General features: G+C 34.5%; 2 protein-coding genes across 3 annotated transcripts; one reads left to right on the top strand and one right to left on the bottom strand.

Annotated features, from left to right (window-relative positions):
* Nucleotides 1–323: 323 nt before the first annotated feature.
* Nucleotides 324–9,386, top strand: LOC100367613 (sulfotransferase 1C2A-like). Its single transcript, XM_002733733.4, has 6 exons — nucleotides 324–491; nucleotides 6,275–6,492; nucleotides 6,683–6,809; nucleotides 8,704–8,798; nucleotides 8,924–9,101; nucleotides 9,262–9,386. The coding sequence occupies exons 1-6, from the start codon at nucleotides 335–337 to the stop codon at nucleotides 9,384–9,386; spliced, it is 900 nt and encodes a 299-aa protein (XP_002733779.2). The 5' UTR covers nucleotides 324–334.
* A 2,755-nt stretch (nucleotides 9,387–12,141) lies between these two features.
* LOC102810350 (sulfotransferase 1B1-like) lies at nucleotides 12,142–20,540 on the bottom strand. Of its 2 annotated transcripts, none has more exons than XM_006815204.2 (7): nucleotides 20,459–20,540; nucleotides 18,794–18,986; nucleotides 15,536–15,753; nucleotides 15,011–15,137; nucleotides 14,505–14,599; nucleotides 13,984–14,161; nucleotides 12,142–13,776 (listed from the first exon to the last, which is right to left on the bottom strand). In XM_006815204.2, exons 2-7 carry the CDS (start codon nucleotides 18,948–18,950, stop codon nucleotides 13,646–13,648), a joined length of 906 nt encoding a protein of 301 aa, XP_006815267.1. In that variant the 5' UTR covers nucleotides 18,951–18,986; nucleotides 20,459–20,540; the 3' UTR covers nucleotides 12,142–13,645. The 2 variants fall into 2 exon arrangements, with proteins under 2 accessions (XP_006815267.1, XP_085362316.1); XM_085506190.1 differs by having other exon boundaries at nucleotides 14,048–14,161.
* Between the last annotated feature and the right edge of the window lie 231 nt (nucleotides 20,541–20,771).

The following is a 20,771-nucleotide window of genomic DNA, read 5'->3' as shown; positions in this document are numbered from 1 at the left end:
TTAGCGCGGGCAATACATTTTAGGGACTGGTTTTGTTTTTAGGTAGGGATATAAATAAGCCATTTAAAAAAAATTAACAAATAAGAAAAGGTACTTTGTGTCTCTACTGAGAATAAAAACAATCGCCTATTTCCGCATCAGCCGGTTGTTTGATTCCGTCGGGTGTGATGATACGGACATTCAACACTAGCGTACATGTAAACCAATCAGAATTTGCGTAACAATGGACTTGGAGAGACGTCTTTCACCGTAACCTTTCAGCTGAAGGTGAATAGACGGCGCCCTCTAGAGAGGCTAGTCTTTAAGTACGTTCGCCAGAACAACGTTGGGTGTCATGAACACGTACAATGAAGACGGGACATGGAGGACGGATACATACACTTACAAAGGAGTCAGTTTCCCGTGGTATGCGCCACTATCGAGTCTAAAAGCCATGGACAGTTTTGAGGTGAGAAAGGACGATGTGTGGATCTGTACATATGCTAAATCTGGTAAGTTTTCTCTTAATTATACATCGAAGGTCGTAGCATTTGAATATAGGGATTTTAAACCTTGACCACTGTACTTGCGTGTCCGTCGTATTCACCTTTCACAGCCCGAATGACCTTTGATAAAATCAATCATAATCGGTGTTGAGGGACTGTGAATCAATTATATCTTGGCATGACCTTCGTCCGATTCGCGCGGTTTCGCAAGATCGATGTAAACCACAGTAAGCTGGCGCACACGTGATAATAAAATAAATACGATATTTACTATATGGGGGCCACCATCTTGAATGCAGCATTAAAACTAAATAAGAGACGCATGTTGTGAAACGCGTTTTTCAGATTCCTACAGATCTGAAAAAAATACCAATCTTTCACAAAAATGCGATCCGTTGGAGTTATATTTAGCCAACCGATAACAAAATTCGGCCGACTTCGGCTTTTTTGTGTGGAAAAATCCCTTGCATACGAACACCTAATTACACGAAGAACATAGAGCACTTTCTTGGGGTATTTGAAACCTAAATTGTCACCTGACTGTAAGGCTGTCGCTGATTGGCTGCTAAGCTGAGCCGTCAGTGGTGACATGTTTTGACTCGAACTCGTACATGTAATGGTTTTGCGTCTTGCCCAGACTCCGAGTTTTAGAAAACTACGAACTCTGCACAGTTCGATGCGCGTTACTTATCCATCACTGCACAATACAGCTTTAACCCTGTCGGTTAACAAAGTTATGCGTAAGTCACTTGGTTACTTTAATCACTTTAATAGGACGTTTTACGCTCCGACTCCGAATAAAATGTTAATGTTAATTGAATAAAAATATACATGACTTGCGTTAAAAAAGTGCAATCCTTTCCTACATGCCAAAGCATTAGTTTAGTTTCCACAATAAATGACTAACTTTATAAACTTAATAGAACCTGTTTGTTCCATGCCTGTTAGACGCGCAAAATCAAACCCGTTCAAGTCAGAAATAGTATTGAAATATTCACCAGAATACAATATGAACGGAAATGTTAGGAAACTCCTTTCAGTGAAATTGGTCTTTAATGTTTCTTTCCCAACCATATTTCACTACGATAACATTACCTTGCAAAACATAGTCCGCAATTAAATGGTTTGTATTTACGTTTTTACTGAAGTCTGACATTAATAAATAGTTCGGATGTCACATACGTTTTTTTCCCCACTTTTTGTGATACGTTTTCAGATGTAACAGCTACAGGAAAATGGCCGTGCGTAGTGAGGTGATTGACCACAAAATTGAAGGCTATCTGTGGCAGAGGCACTATTGCGTAAAGCGCAAAGGCCTCTGGGAAGGATATTGAGAAAACTAACGTCTAGCGCGTACAAGACATGGCCGCGCGTTTTTTAAGACGTTCGAATGTAGGACGCTTTCACCCTGCTTTTCATAATAATGGGCAGGGTATGACACATCGAAAGCTGACCAATACGTCATCGCCATATAGAACACGTGACCTGCAATTTTTCATCCAATGCTCATACCATTGTTTACAAGTACCATGCTCTTCTTCGCATTATTATGCATGTCTGCTTTTTATTGAAGAAGGTACACACCATGTTCAATCATTATAAATCATAATTCACTAATCTGGGCTTAATATCGAACGTTGTGAAATGCAGAAACTTTAATAATCGCTGTTGTGTGGTCACTCATGATGCATCCCTGTCAATAGATGCATAGCTGCAGTTCTGTGCATGTTTAAATCTAGTTCGATGACGGGCGAAATAATTTTACCGGCACTAAAACAACGATATACCCTCACAATACTGCAGCGTTGTTAATAACCAACTTCCCGGCTGACTCTGATTTTGAACAATATTTGTACAGCCGACGTCAGGACGATAACTCGAACAAATAGCTCGATCAAGCAAAATTTTTAATATGTTCATGAACAATTTGGTTTATTTCTGTATTAATAAAAAAAAACATTCAAAACCATCACATAAAAATTACGTACAATTTTAGGCTAAAATAATGATGATGTGGTTATTTAGCACTCGACCGTCAACTACGAACACCATAAAAATTGTTCTTGAACGAGAAGTCTGGTACGCAGTGTGTCCGACAATGGAACACACTGTGTTATACCCCGTCTATATTATAGTTTCGTTAAATATTTCTCCTTTACGGCGGAAACTAAGGAAACTAGAAATGTGCACGCGAGCGAGTGTTTGTTTTGGATATTTGCCAAAATGACAAAATGGCCGGTGGTGGCGCTGTTCAACACTTCTTATGCCGCTAATTTATAACTTACGGCTCGAAGGATACAATGCGTTTCAAATCGAATGAGAAATTAAATGATATAAGCGAATGGTATAGCCAGAAATGTGTACATATATAAGGTACATTTAGACATAGTTAGTCGAGGTATATGTATTTTATTATCATTATTCAAATAAATCGTCAACATTTAAAAACTGTCATTAATCCTGGCTTATCTCACACTTGGCTAGCCCGGCAAACGGTTACAACGAAAATTCGAATTTTCATGATGACGGCATTTGTAAACCTCTTCGTCAAACCAGAAATTACGCGAAATTACAAACGATGTTATCTCCGTCATAAATGAAATGAGAGGGTATATGGAGAAGACGATTGAGAACGTGATTCTCGGCCCGAAAGTTGGGCCCAACCATATCGAAATTCGACCCGAAGGGTTTATTGGAGCCGAACTTTGCTTCAGCCGAATGCGCATACACGGAAGTTTTCGCTGGCTCGAGACGTAGTCAGGCTCTGATGAAATGCTGTCATGAAAACGTAGCAAGACTCTTAACAGAGCGAAACTATGTGGCTGATTAGAGATGTCATTAAAATTATCAAAACATGTAAACATTGATTTGTACTCAAAAGTGACTTGGCTGAGAAGGGATTACGTACAACATAAACTTGCACACAACCACAGTCCCTCTATCCCAGTACTGTGATACAACCATTTGACACTCTTTTATAAACATGCATTGTTTGTTTCAATCACAGGTTAATCAACAGTCTGTGTATAAGCTCTGTCACCGCAGAGAAAACAAATCTCCCTTGGTGCTACAGTTGTAACACCTCTTTTGTTCTTGAAGACTAGTAATCTACATGATTAGATATATTGGATCAACAATAAAGTGTGACAAGTGCAAGTGTCCGTTACGAACGTTTTTAAAATATGACGAATCTCGTTCTATTGTAGCCCAACTAGATTATACACGTAAAATGTCACAACATGCATCTTGCAAAAACATACGAGAAGCGTCATGTATTAGAGCTAAGCACGTCTGGGGTACATACCTTGACTGTTTTTTTTTTCGTCGATGGCGGTATTTGGAAGCCTGAGTAACGGTAATCAAAAGGGCTATTTAAAAACGAACTGTACGAGGGCTCTGTATACGATTCTGGACTATTTTTTTTTTTTTTTTTGCCTATTCCTCAATTGCATTCAGAGACAGATCAAAGTACACGTTTAATCACACATAGTTTCTGGATAAGTCGAAATAAATGTAATTTACAATGAGCGTACTCTGCGTACATGACGTGGAAGAACATAAGAATACGCCGTATGATCGGTTACCCAGCTGTATATGCTGTTTCAGTTTCAACGTAAATAGGCGTACATTTCTGCATTTACGTTTCTTCCGTCCAACTTAATCAGCGGTTATTTATAAGTATACCTTATAAACGTAGAACGGAAATCTGCGTGTTTTTTTTTTCCAGAAATTTCCATTGATTTACGTTGAACTGAATGGACGACAAACGAAGCATTTCCGGCTGACGGTTACACGACAGATACATCATCCTATAATCCGACGGATACGCTACGGTTACTCACGGTTTCTGCATAATTGCCACGTAACCGTTGTGTAACCGGACCGGAAACACGCGATTTCATTCCGTTGGGGGTTGGGGTTGTTGGTGGTGTTTGTGTCATGTGACCCCATTAATTAATATGCATATCTGTAAAAATAAATGTAATTTACAATGAGCGTACTCTGCGTACATGACGTGGAAGAACATAAGAATACGCCGTATGATCGGTTACCCAGCTGTATATGCTGTTTCAGTTTCAACGTAAATAGGCGTACATTTCTGCATTTACGTTTCTTCCGTCCAACTTAATCAGCGGTTATTTATAAGTATACCTTATAAACGTAGAACGGAAATCTGCGTGTTTTTTTTTTCCAGAAATTTCCATTGATTTACGTTGAACTGAATGGACGACAAACGAAGCATTTCCGGCTGACGATTACACGACAGATACATCATCCTATAATCCGACGGATACGCTACGGTTACTCACGGTTTCTGCATAATTGCCACGTAACCGTTGTGTAACCGGACCGGAAACACGCAATTTCATTCCGTTGGGGGTTGGGGTTGTTGGTGGTGTTTGTGTCATGTGACCCCATTAATTAATATGCATATCTGTAAAAATAAATGTAATTTACAATGAGCGTACTCTGCGTACATGACGTGGAAGAACATAAGAATACGCCGTATGATCGGTTACCCAGCTGTATATGCTGTTTCAGTTTCAACGTAAATAGGCGTACATTTCTGCATTTACGTTTCTTCCGTCCAACTTAATCAGCGGTTATTTATAAGTATACCTTATAAACGTAGAACGGAAATCTGCGTGTTTTTTTTTTCCAGAAATTTCCATTGATTTACGTTGAACTGAATGGACGACAAACGAAGCATTTCCGGCTGACGATTACACGACAGATACATCATCCTATAATCCGACGGATACGCTACGGTTACTCACGGTTTCTGCATAATTGCCACGTAACCGTTGTGTAACCGGACCGGAAACACGCAATTTCATTCCGTTGGGGGTTGGGGTTGTTGGTAGTGTTTGTGTCATGTGACCCCATTAATTAATATGCATATCTGTAATATCTCAAGCACTATCGCAGTTAGGTACTTGCAACCAGTGTATAGTAAAGGGAAGGGACATGTCAAATGACTGAAATACCACATATGGTCATGTGACCTCATTAATATGCATATTTGTAATATCTAAAGCACTATTGCAGTTAGGTACTTGCAACCAGTGTATAGTAAGGGGAAGGGACATGTCATATGACTGAAATGCCACATATGGTCATGTGACCTCTTTAATATGCATATCTGTAATATATCAAGCACTATTGCAGTTAGGTACTTGCAACCAGTGTACAGTAAAGGGAAGGGACATGTCATATGACTGAAATACCACATATGGTCATGTGACCTCTTTAATATGCATATCTGTAATATATCAAGCACTATTGCAGTTAGGTACTTGCAACCAGTGTTATAGTAAAGGGAAGGGACATGTGATATCTGAAATATCAGATGACCATATATGAACATGTGACCTCATTAATATGCATGACTGGCATATCTCAATGACTGTTGTAGATATAAACTTGCAACCAGCACTATAATGAAGACGCTGGACAACAGATATGATAAATATATCTGATGACCATACCACATTATTTTGCATAACTGTCACATTTCAAGCACTGTTGCAGATATAAACGGTAAACTATTACTTTAATAAAAACATTGGACAGCAGATGTTACAAATGTATCAAATGACCATATATGGTCATGTCACTTCATTAATATGCATAACTGTAATATCTTATGCACCATTGTCGATAGGGACATGCAAACAGTGCTATCAGTGTATACAGCAAATGTGCCTAGTGTCTTTGGTCATGAGGGCCCGGAACCCTGCTGCTATACAGCTATATTTCTGAATGTAATTAGTTATTCATCTCAATAGGCACAGGGTGGATGGGTGAAGTTGTTTGGAGGATATTATCATACAGCGGCGCTATTAATACAGAAGAACCGTTGGACAAATGTGTATATCCAGATTTTCACTACCGCGGTCCACGACCTAATTACGAAGTCATAGCTGAGATGCCTTCACCGCGGATCGTTGCAACGCATCTACTTCCCTCGTTTCTGCCGCCACAGCTGTTCGATGTACATCCAAAGGTGAGATGTGCTATCAATAAGTATACTTATTTAGTTCATTTTGTTAATGAATCATTTTGGGTACACGCTTGTCGTTGCCATTCTTGCATGTTATATCGACCTTGATTGTGATACATACTGCTTTTTGGGTGAGGGGAAGGGGTAAATCTGATTTGCTTGACAGTGTAGAAATTTTTTTTTTTTTTTGCAGATTATATATCTTGCTAGAAATCCGAAAGATATTGCCGTATCGTACCACCATCATTTAACTGTTTCACCAGTATCTCCATCTTATAATACTTATCAAGATTTTTTAGATGAGTTTTTGAGTGGTCAAAGTAAGTCATCATAAAATGAATGTGTAAGTTGTAGAAAATTCAGTAAGTTTAATAGTTTACAGAGGGCCCATGCGTGCGTACATTTATTGCATTTTTGGGGATTCAGGCTCGCGTTAATATGTGTGTATGTGTTATGTCATGGCCAATCATATGATATACTCAATGATGACGGATTCGCCAAACAGTTACTTAAATGACTTTTAAAAATCAATCAAGTTGTTGACATAAATATACTCGTAATAACCTCATATTATTCTAGATATATATTTAATTTTTTGGATGTTACACCAATTAATTGTTGATTTATGTCGAGTTTTGTTGGGTTGGGGTGCGGTGAAAATAAATAAAATAAATTAAAAACATAACCTAATAACACATTCGTTGAGGCAAACAAGTGTCATTTACAGTCATTCACAGTGACTCCACCCATTTTTTTCGAGACTTCTTTAACAGTTATATTTTCGTACAACAGCTCAATGAGCAACTGGCCAAAACACATAAAAAAATCACCTTTTCAATGAAATAAACTATATGAAAAAAGAACATGAGCAATTTATATTTTTAAGATAACACAATTGTGTTAGAAAGTGCAACCATAAATATTATCTAATGTGTTATATTGGTGGTGTTTTACTGAGAATATAAAACGCCAATTTTATAGTGTTTGACGTTCAAAGCAAATTAACTAAAACTAACAAGGCTTTCTGTATTTGAAATTCATGGCAGCGACGATATCACTTATTTCTATTTTAATAAGGAAATCGGTTTATCCAATCTGTCGTTTGCAATCGGATAGCAGCACGCCAATACACGTATAGGTGGACAATTAAGCCGTGTTTCGATTGTATTATATATCAGTGACATATTTGATTTGAATGGAAAACGTTCTAAATGCCTACTCCATGCCATGTAGCCAAGTAGCGGAATATAGTGTAGATACGACAGAATTAGGTAAGCATGTTTGGTTACTCAAGGAGAAAAAGCAGTAAGCATAGAATAACATGGAAAATTCTAGCCCGTACAATAGCTCAAGCAAACAATGCATTTTATGTGTGAAATAAAAATGTATCTACATTTTTAGACTCCACCACTCCACACTGAGCAAAAGAAATGAACTCGTATCATCATGTCGACACAGATCAAAGACATGATGAGACAACCTGTGCGTTTTAATTTCATTTCATATGTTAGTTTGCGAAGTGTATAATGTCGGAGAACGTTATCGTTTTCATTTCTCTGAAATTCCATGTGACTAAGCGCACGTCCGTACCACATGGTGATTGTCACTATAATTTAAACGTGAAGTCAACCTTCCCTTTTATACTCGTAAGACGGATTCTCTACCGCTATCAGCAGATCAAATAACCTAAATATGTTACCATGGCAATTATAGAGCCATTCACAACGACGCATTGTTTTAGAATTAACCAATCATTGTATAGTAATTTGGCATTCAGATATACTTATTATATGAAGTTCCCGCGCCTTTTAAACTTCGTGTGTTTTCTTTCACGTTCAATTTTAAGACCTACACGAAAGAGTATTCCCGCTTAAAGTTATGTATTTCTTCAGTTTGTATCCTGGTAGTATGGAAGTGTTCGATGTTGAATAAACTGTAGTTAGTTTATTTTATTTAACTTAGTCAGACGTTTCTATACCCCCACATATAATACATGCGCGTGCAGTACAGTGAAATATTAAACATGAAGCTCCTGATGAGTTAGGTACTTGTACCTTACGAAACAGTGCTGTCGAGTTTCAATATTCATGTAGTTGTCTTAATTACCGTATCTATTTGCTCTACAAATACTTTGTATTGAGCACTTTTTTTGGAATAATCGACCCTCGTATCTACACTATATAAATATACACTACGTTTGTTATTTGTTGTTAGTCATACTAGGAGATTGGCCATCTCATGTTACCTACTGGTGGAAGAAAAAGGACGATGACAATGTTTTGTTTTTGAAATACGAAGACATGAACAAGGTAACAGACACAATGTTGTAGAAATAATGTCCCCGGTGTTCGGATTGCACTTTATAGTCAACAAATGTCATCTGTGTACTATCTAAATATTTTTCAGATAAAATCTATATTGCTTATCTTTGTAGGACTTGAGGAGAACAGTTGAAATGATATGCAATTTCCTTGGGAAATCGCTATCTACGGAAACGCTTGAAAGGATAGCTGCAGAGTGCACTTTTAAAGAGATGAAGAAACGCAAAGTGCGGGGTCATATCTGTGATTTTTTAAAAATTGACCCTTCAATGTCACCATTTGTGAGAAAAGGTATTATTCGACATTATCGTAACGGTTAATATATTTTTATTGTGACTACAAAACAGTCGGTTTAAAATTGTGTCACAGTACTAGTGCTCAAAAGAAACATTGAAGTGGACAAAAAAACTGGTCTAAGCTTTTCTCGTTGTCTTTTGAATATATTTTGCAGGTAGAGTTGGTGGCTGGAAAGAACATTTTACTGTTGCTCAGAATGAAGCAATTGATAAATGGTACGAACAAGCTGTTGAAGGAACAGGATTATCATTTGATTTTCTTCCAAAACAAATCAGTTGATTTATTACATCAATAATTTATTAATGATAGTTCTAACAGACCCACGTAGTGAGCTATTTAAATTGCGATGTGCAGATTATATTGCCTATATTTTTGCAAATATGTATGTGAAGGGAATTGTTCATTCTCCGTATTCGCAATGTGACACCATAACTGTTGTAAGCTGTTTATAATGATTAATTAACGTTTAGTTAGTATATTGTGCATAATGGTCTATTACCCAAGTGTTGCGCTCTGAACATTTTACATTCTTCAGTCAGACAAAATTGGTTATAGTAATGACAAATGTGTTCGTTATTTAATACATTCTTGACTGAGAATGTATGGTTCGACAGTATTCTGTATTAATAATATCTTTATCCATGTTGGTAAATATTGATAATTTCAGAGACAATGAATTTCCTTAAGGGAAATAAACATAAATTAGCATTATACGTTGTGTACCTGGCCTCAAAAATAAATCGAATGCATGAATGCACTATATATTCTGCATGTTCAAGTGGCGCAGCGTTTCTGTGGTGTAATGTTGTTATAATATAAATGTGTTTGGTCGTGTTGTTGTTAAATTTACTCATCGTGGTCGACATTTTTAACTTCGCTCAGATATGTCCACACACAAAACGTGCACAACACACTTTATAAATGAACTTGGAAGAGAATTAAGATGTGGGATTTCATTGAAAAAAACACTCGCTTCTGTGAATATTCGTGGAATAGCAGAAAATTGCTCGGGCGATGAGAAAGCAAAACATATTTTTGTGATTTTTAAAAGAATACATCATCAGGAAAGCTAACACATTTCCTAATAATTCAGTGTTGCCTACGAATTGAAATGGATTCCTTATTTTTGAAATGTATACAAAATGTTCATATTGACCATATTCCTTAAATTACTGAAACGTAACAATGTCGCAAAATTACAATCGTCACTAAAGAAATACTGGGGCACAGGTAGAAATGTGGTAAAACATTTAACAAGCATTTCCAATAGAAAAGAACGAGTTACAAAGTGTTTCCACCAGGAACATATATAAAAATGTGCTTATCACATTTTTAAAAGTAATTTTCATAGAAACACATTCGGGAAAGTGTTTCTAACAGGAATGTGCATTTACCAGAAATATGAAAAATGCTCACGCTAAACACAGTCTGAATATTGACAAGTCCTTGTAACAGGGACACAAGTGTGTTGCCACTGATAAAATTATAATTATTGTAAAGTGTTAACTTGGAAATATATCAAAGAGTAAGCATAAAATACGATTAATAGATCACGTGTAACATTAATAAAGTTAGTTTGAGTATACCATGAGAACAAGCTTGTATATAAAACAGGTATGATTGTTGTAAATAATAATATTGATCGCATGAAGAGTCCCAGACTTATGTGCAGATGAATACGTGTGTTTACTGAAATTTAAACATTTCGTGATCTTGTAGATACAATACCAAATAATTGTAAAGATCGGACAATTGTTTTTCATTGACATAAGTGTGACGCAAGTGCCCAACCCCTTCCCATGTGGTGGTGTCTCGATTGGCTTTCCGGGCACATACAATTCTTGTGAAAAACGAAAAAATAGTGGAACAAATAAAAAAAACATTAATTTCAAAGAAACATGCTCTCTAAAAATAAATACTCGATTGTAAACCCATCGTCACTCAATATTCGAATCTGCATAGATGCACTACATAGAGGACGAGGACAACACTGAACTAAAAATAACCCATATTAACAGGACACAATTAATTCCCAATATCTTGTCCGCTCCGATCTTTTTTTTTCATGAATCTAAAACGTATATTATCAAAAACAAGTAATGTTTAATTATTGTTTTAAGCAATGCAATACTTGAACCAGCAATATGTAATGTATAATATTATTGCTGTAAAGTAACGCAATTGCAATATGAAAAATTAAGTTCAAACAACACAAACTGAACTGCATTCCCGTTAAATTCTGCATAACACTTCTATAATTTTATTTGGTAACGTAGATCATGTCTCTGGGGGGGATGCTGGCAGGGAAGTTATGCAGTATGGAATTCTCTCTTCCAGTAAATGCATGAACGTGATCTTAAAAACGTGTTAACCCGCATCTAATAAAATAAATGGAGGCCGCTGCAAATAACTGCTGACACTGGCTTTAACAATTACATTTCCCACACGTTTCGTGACGACGTAACACTTTCATACATTCCCATTTTTTTTCTCAGAAAATCTACAAGACATCATTCGGTTCAAGTTGTTGCTCTTTAATGATGTCACAGGGTGGAGTCAAGTATGGCTAACAAACAGAACTACCCATGTGTTGTGGGTTTATTTTCCCACTGCTACTTGTTAGCATTAGATGTGACTTGTATATGTGTATACAGCCAACAAACAATAACTGGTAACCCTGCTGGTGTAGTCAGTGTGAACGGCTTTTGCGGTCCGAGGTTGCGAGGGCGCGTGCGCCGTACGATCGACGGCAGCAAAAGCCGTATCCAGGCCATAATGGTTTTATCATAAAACTGAATACGAAAAAAAGTTTTTAGTCATGTTATTTTTCGCTCGTCTGGTCTAAAAGAAAATCTATTCGATTTAATCCGGGTTTTGGTAAGAGGCCTTTTTACTGGCGCGGATTTATACGTGGGATCCTAAACGACGCAAACGCGTCAACAACTCTCACACAATACACAAACGAATGTCGCCAAATATATCCAAAAATTACGTTTTAAATGAAACAGCAAATGAACGTAAATTTATAACAATATTTTAACGGTAATACATACGAACTCATTATAAACTTTATTTCTTTATGAATGAACACTACAGACCAGCTAAGTTGTTTATTTACTGACATTCCGAATAATACATAACAAACATATGTTTTCTAGATGCTGATGTTGATTTTCACAGTTGATAACAGCATGGATGTTTAGTTTTAAACTTGTGACAGGTACATGGTACGTTCACGCAAAATACATAAATATATAAAGATGTTTATTAATGAAAATACTAAATTCAATACATTTATCTCTACATGCACTGTATGTCTGCCGACAATTGCTACGTGTGTGAGCATTTTCGCCTAATAAATATGTTGCATACAGTCGATAATAAGCATTGTGGCTACTATAGGTGCGTACCGTAGATTACATACAAACGTGTCCTGCATAAGAATGCTTATATAGTTGGGTGTTTTAGGTTGTGTGTTTGGTTTATAACGTTATTCAAATGAAAACAGTGTTTTTAGTTACTTCATGAACATAAATGTACCATAAACATCAACACTTTGTAAAATATTTATAGTCTGGTGTTTTGGGTTGAAACATCGTTGGTGATTTTGCTTTCTGAAATGTTTCAAAATTTAATAGCTTTCGAAAAAAAAGATCAGATGTGAGTGGAACAAGAACCACATTTACCACAAAGTACCTAATTAACCACGTATCTCGATTTCTATTTGTACACACATTTAATTATTCCGCATTATTGACACAAAACTTTTATGAAAATGTCATAATGTTTACTTACGAGCTGCCAAACTTTTCAATAATTTTTTTTAATACTGATTGCATGAAGTTGCATTAGTTCATGAATATCACATCAATAATCATTTTAGTGACATTTAAAAAAAACAAACAGTAAAACAGTGTGATTAGAATGTGTTTAATTTTCTTAAAAAAATGTTTTGATATTTCCCTAAAACACTTTTCTAAAAGTACTAAAACACAAATGTTTTTTCAAAAAGGCGAGTGATCCTATACGTTAAAATATTTATAAAAATAGATCAAAAGTGCACTTTATTGTACAAATTAAATCATAATACATTCATTATTAGGATCATACCTTAGTACAAGACAAGATGAGAAATAGATGAGTCAATTACTTACAGCCTACACAATCTTGCCCTCCTTTATCGAAAAACTAATAATATTCAGTGAACAAGACAATTGACCAACACCAAAAATGTGTCTCACATTCAGTGATTCCCAATCTATATAGAAATATAGAAATATAAAGTATAGGATCACAAGCCTTTTTGAAAAAATAACGGTTTAGTGTTACAACTATTAATCAATAATTATTTCAAAAGTATGTGTTTTCAAAAATATACCAACTCACCCAATTGTAAATTTCAAAGTCTTCTGTAATGGATCCCCCGAAAAAAACATTGTGTTTGCAAAACACGGTTTGTTACTCCTAAATAACACTCATATTTGTTGCGTTCTATTTATATTGTATATTTCTAGATAGAACCTACGTAGATAGATAAATTAAAACTTTTGACTAGTGTTTGGAAGAAAGTCGAATGATAATCCAGTGCTTTGAACCGCTTTTTCATACCAATTATTAAATTCTTCGTTTTGGGAAACAGTAAAATGTTGCTTCCAGCCACCAACTTTTCCTGCAATAAAAATGTAAAAGGTGCAATATACTAATCAATGTCCATAAAAGTACAATGTGCAATATCGTTTCTTAGTGGCCTAATTCTTATTGTGTTGCATTAAACTAAGAAAAGTGTTTGGGTGTGACATAAATTGTTTTATATTTCCGAAGTAAGAAATTAATTCAAATGTGTACGTAACACTGAATTGTCAGACAAATACCTTACCTTTTCTGACGAATGGTGATAGATGTGGGTCTATTTTATAAAATTCACAAATATAATCTCGCACCTTTCGCTTTTTCATCGCCTCAAACGTGCAGTTTTCGGCTATTCCTCGAAGGTTTTCCAATGTCAGTGTTTTCTCCATAAAAGTACATACCATTTTAACTGTTCCTTCTAAGTCCTATAAGACAAAAATTGTAACGTTTATTCATAAAGTTTGATATTTGTGTGTTTTGTACGACTTTTGTTACGATAATCAAAGTAACGTGTTTGTACGGATATATTTGGGCAAAATTAAATATGTCGACCACTATGAGTAAATTTAAAGCTCGAGTTCGGCACAAAAATGTCTACTGGTGAATTAGTGTAAACTAAGTTTAAACAATTGTTGTAATTTGTTTACATTCTCGATCGTGAACTTTGCTAACATTCCCACAGCCCGTTCAATTCTGTCTTTGATTCTCTTGCTAGCACTTACAGGATTATCACTGTAGAATGTCGTACTGTTTAATTGTTTCCATTACCTTTACAATGTCTTCATATTTAAAAAAAAGTACATTGTCATCGTCTTTCTTCTTCCACCAGTAGGCAACATGGGTTGGCCAATCTCCTAGTATGACTAACAACAAATAACGAACACGCATATATAATATTTATCCTGGGTACGTGATATACTATAATATGGTAAATAATAATCAAATACTTGAAAATGGAATTGAGAATTAACTTTGTGCACTACTTGTGGTTTAGCCCAAATTATGTTTGTTCCACATGTGTCTTGGAGAATATTTATATATTGTTTTAATACATCGGTGTACATTGTGTTATGAAATAAGTAAATTATAATGTTGTATGTTTAGTACGTATGCTCGCATTGATTGTATTAACGCTTATTTGATCGCATATTGTTTCGCTGAAAAAAAATAGTTTGTTTTGATTGACAATCGAACTACGTCCTTTGTTTGCCCTTTAGTGTATTCGATGTTCATTGTTAAGTTTTACGCATTGGTATGTTCTACAGCTGTCTTACCTGTCCCTCTCATAAAGTCATTGATGAAATGTTGGAATGTTGTATAACTTTGATTAATGGGCATAACAGATAAATGGTAATGGAAAGACACAGCAAGATCCTTTGGGTTTCTGCCGACGTAGATAATCTGGAAACATAATAGATTTGTCATCATTCAAGATATTAAACACAAACAAAAATTGTTCTCAAAAGACATGAGAATGGAACGTCTTTTACAACCAATAGCAAGTACGCTCACAAAGACATATTTCAAACATATGATGTTCATGAACTATCATATATATCCATTGGCCAAAGCAGACAGGAAAAAAAAAACATATGTGTAGGATCAAGTTATGGTGGTCATTGTTTGTTATTATATTAAATGCCATCATTATTACTTTTAATGTATGCCAAAAAGGTAAATCTAGGCAACTGAAAAACAATGACAGCAAGGTATCTAGACAGTTGTTCGCCGGCCATTGAAATTGATTATATATGTCAATATTCGATATTTGTATATACTTGTGTATTTTTTCAACAAACCTTTGGTCTCACAATAAACAGTTGTGGTGGTAGAAACGAAGGAGGTAGGTGGGTCACGATGATACGTGGTGAAGGCATGCTAGCTAGAACTTCATAATTTGGTTTGGACAACCGAACATGTATTTCGAGATATAAACATTTATCCAGTGGTTCTTCCGTATTAATAACACCGCTGCATGATATTATATCCCAAACAATCTCACTCATCAATGCTGTACCTGTTGAATTAAATGTTGAAATACATTATAAATATACTATAATTATTAAAGTTACATTAATAAAGTTAAAATATATAATTAGATTATAAACTTTAAGCATCTAATTATATTTTGATGTATTTCTAAATGCACATCAGATTACCTCTCAATGTTGCATTGTTGACAAGTGAGTAATTTATTATTGTTTTCAAATGACATAAATTTTCGGATACATTATAGGTATATTAGATTAGACGGAACTTAACATATTTTTTAGAAAATGCTGTTCTCTATTCGAGGTGTAAATCAGAATATAAATATAAATTGTAAATGGTGTATCAAACGTCTTCAAATACAGAAACAGATACAGAAACGAAGCCTCACATCACATTACATTGCATAACCCATGTATATAATGTTATTACACGTTTCTCGTAACCCTTGACTTTTAAAATGTTCATTGATTCCATTCCAATATAATTATTCACTTGTATCTTATTTTAACAAATTTTCAAAAACATACATTTTTATCCTACTTTGTTGATCTTCGTCATTTCAAATGCCATTCGAAAATTGTACATTTCCTGACAAATTGTTACATTCTTTGTTTTCAGTTACTATATTGATTGAATAAGACTAGGAAACTCTTGTTGAGAACAACCAAATAACTGACGAGCAACATTACGATATTTATGTCCCAATCTGTAAGTTAGATGGTACGAATATCACGACGTTGTTACGATGATGCTTACCAATTGTTGTAATTTTCGCAGAATAGATGATATTCGCAGAGATTGTTTTTGGTCAAATAAAATTCACATTAGCGTTTTATTCGTACATATATGTGTAACGTTTCGTTACCGAATCTTAGATCATATACTAGTAACCATTACCGATAATAAAAACTACCGGCACTACCGTCTTATCCCGACCAGTGAACTTCAAACCCGGCGCGACAAAAACAAAACTCTTCACAATAAACATCAATGTCCTGCTATTGCTGTAAACTCAATATCCATTTTCATTGGACGACTTCGTATATACGTCACATTTGAAGGCTCTATCACAACTGCTCATCAACTTAGCTATAGTTTAACTCACAGAAGAGACCATTCCATCTTCAGAAACGTTTGGATGCAGAATTTATCATGTGCCGAGAACAAACTCAATTGATGGAGCAAGGTATATAAAATGCACAACATTGTGTGCATGTCGGACTCATGATCCATGAATAAATATGGAGTAGTCCAACAAACAGTTTGTTTTGCCAATCTGCCGATGATGCATGTAAGTGTTTGGATCCATAATATTCTTTTTATATAAATCAATTTAGAACCGAAAATAGATTTATAGTGTATATGTCAATTATGGCAGGTAATTTGCAAAATATAGTATTCTTGTATAAAGTATTATCAAATTCTCTGACCATAAACATGCATTAGACACTTCATTTGTCATGTTTGCTTGCCTAGTTACATAAAAGAGGAAAATTTGTCAACTCCGTAAATCTAAAAAAAATATACTGGTTACCATTCATTACCACTGTAGTGGAATATACATTTTGTTTTATCTGACTGAACATTTTACATAAGTCTATTTATTGAGTGATGAATGGTTGATGACAATTATTGAAATAAATGCAAAAAGAAAGTTCAGTAACCTTTAATTGCTTTTATTTTTAGTTTCAAATGTTTTAAATTGATATCAATTTTAAGTTTTAAATTAATTGATTTGTCTGACTTATTATATATTATAAATTGTTTGTGTGTTTCGAGTGCGAATACTCTGGTTATGAGTAGTTATGTTATTTATTCGAATGTATAATAATAAAACTGTATTGCCAATTCACGTCGGGTAAATAGCAAAAACTTAATATTCTTTTATTCTTTCACTACATGCCATGAATATTTTTTGTCAATTTTATTTTTTTTTTATTCTGTTAACATTACAAATATATGAATTTATTAAACATAGAAGGCAGATAATAAAATATGCAATGAAATATTCTGAAAATCAGATACTATTTTTGTTCTAACACATAAAATACAACTATATTTATTGAGAAAATTGAAAAAAATGTATGCTCTATTTGTTTCATTTATGCCATGAAAATCAATTGTATTGTCTCATAAAACTGTAACCTAATTTATTGTTTTTATAAATCACCGAATGTTGTTTAACCCACTGGCTTTACTACCTATATGAACCATGGATTATGGCATATATACATATATCACATTGTGTATTACGTATTACATTTAGTTTAGTATACACATTTTTTTTCTCTTTACACAATTTTATTTCATTTAATTACATACATTACAGTAAACATTAATTACATAATACAAAACGACAAAGACAAGCAAACAAGAGTAACAGAAATAAAACAAAACAAGATAATTGCTAATTCACTGAAATAATATAATAATAATTCACTGATAATAGACCACTTCCCTATTTTAGAAAATATATTCATTGTATTTGTCTGTGCTTTGTTTCTTGTAATTGTTTTCAGAGGTAATAGAGCCATATGCTTTTCAATCTCGCATGCTTCAGTTACCACCTTACGAAAATATACATCACTCGGTATACTCTTACTCATTATACAATTATAAATATATTGCTTCCCTAAAAGTACCAAATAATTTGCCAACACCAAAAAATCAGTACAGCCTAAAATTATCTGCCTGAGGGAAAGAGCATCTGGACCAAAGATGTTTTTAAATACATCACTAAAGGCAAACCAAAATGTTTTTACATATTTACAATAATAAAAAAGATGGTAAGTAGTTTCCGTTTCCTGATGACAGAACGAACAATTCGGACTACTAACCTTTGATGATTTCATTCATAGTATACACATTAAGTAATCAACATGTCAGACAAATACACGATCATACATCGACGGTTAATATAATACACACAACATAACCAGTATTCACTGAAAGTTATGTACAATGTAGTAGGCACGACGTCGAAATCTGAAACAAATAATTATGCTCTTGCAGAATAACTGTAAAAACACATACTCTTACTATATACTCTAAAGTGCGATCCTCACCAGATTTATGAAAGGTACAAATCCATACATCATCTTTTCTCACTTCAAACTTGTCCATGGCATTCAGACTTGAGAGTGGTACATACCATGGGAAGTTGACTCCTTTATAACTGTATGTATCCGTCCGCCACGTCCCATCTTCGTTGAACAGATTCATGGCAGTGTATCAATAAGCTGTTATTACAAAGTCCGCCTAAGAAACAGACAACTATCCGATTTTGATCGAGCGACCATACACTTACTAAATATGTTGTGATTGTGAATTAGTTGTTACATAATTATTTTATACCTAAAACTTCACAATCAACTGTATACATTTGTTGAGAAGAGTTTAGTTTATAAAACATAATTTCACCGGCAAAGTGTGTGAGTAAATCTTTTAATTGAATTATTTGCAGGCTTTGTAAACAACAGAATGGAAGAGAACATTAACTAAAAGACGTTAGTTATATTGAGCTGGGAAAATACTTTTGCTCGTGATAATACATGGGAACATGGTGATTCGATTTTTTTACGACCGAAAAATAGACGAACAACGACAGGAAGGACCTGGATATAGTGTACATGCCGTCAAAATTGTGCTCTAGTTTATCACTCTTACGTGCGCATTTGTCCATGTAATAATACCATAAGCATTAAATGTCGTGGGAGAAATTTGAAAGTAAAAATAAATTATATAATAAGAAAAAGTTGTTAACCAATTATAAATTACAAATCATTTTAGAATAGAGCAAAATGTTTTGCTTTGCTTCACTATGTTTGTAACTATAGTTTTTTTCACAATAATATTATTACTTTCACTACTTTTCAATACCTATAAGTATATTATAATTCCCATCGCAAATCTAATTCGATCATATCGTGGGATTCACTTAAACTATTAAACTAAACACTGACATACTAATTGCCGAAATGCTGAGGTTTCGAAGAAATAATTTAAACATGTTAAGAAAAAAAACTACATACTCTTATATCCACTGCGCATTTAACGGACGTTAAATGTAGTGTTTTGAGTGTAAACTTGTAGCTATACATAGCTACATGCTGCGACCATCAGTATGCCATCGGTAATGACACACACACTTTCAGATATTTGTACGTGTAATATACCTTACTTCTGAGTGTGGTTAGTATTCAGTTTACACTATGATAATGATTAATTACACCTCTCGTGTACAATACGTGATTAGTTCATTATAATTGTTATCCAGACACTTCGTGACAATGCATGAAGACATATAGAACCCTAAAGACCTTAATATTTATTCGAGTGGCAGCATGTGGTACCGAAACATGTTTTGTGACGTCGTTGAATAATCCCTGTATTTTTAGTGTACGTACCAGTACAAATGCTGGTATTCAAATTGATGAATTCAATTGCTATATCATAATGACCAATGTCACGAAATTTCATACAGCATTTATTATACATATATGCATCATCATATAATAAATGCTGTATATATGGAATGAACGTGACACAGAGAGAAAGATGTAGAGAGTGAGAATGAAAGTGTCGGAGAGTGAGTGAACATAATAATCAGTATATTTGGTCGTCTATGATATTAATTCATGAAACAAAATGATGTTGGGTTATTTTCATATTTGAATGTGTTACTGTTAACGGGTATGTGAATGTGATAAATTAACAGAAAAACGACATACCTTTGTTTACAGATCCACTACAACGTAAACACGTACTCGCCCACGTTTTAAAATGAAAATAGAATACTTGTAATGAATAATTCAGTCATTTATGACGCAGTGCAACAATTGCACTATGATGAATGAGCATGTTAACCTGTATTACATACATATATCTCCAGCTAATGTATTATAATAAAGGAAAGCTGAAACGCACGCATTTTGCGGACTTATATTGCATCATGCATTGACCCTTGCCTAGGAAAAATAATTATTCAATATGGCGGACATCGTTATTATATTGGAGGCAACATCTACATATACCACTTAAGGA

Source organism: Saccoglossus kowalevskii, chromosome 12 (genome assembly GCF_978046115.1).
Source record: "Saccoglossus kowalevskii chromosome 12, keSacKowa6.1, whole genome shotgun sequence".
In the NCBI taxonomy this organism is placed as follows: domain Eukaryota; kingdom Metazoa; phylum Hemichordata; class Enteropneusta; family Harrimaniidae; genus Saccoglossus; species Saccoglossus kowalevskii.
The sequence above is the reverse complement of the archived record's forward strand: the minus strand, read 5'-3'. Positions and strand labels throughout refer to the sequence as shown.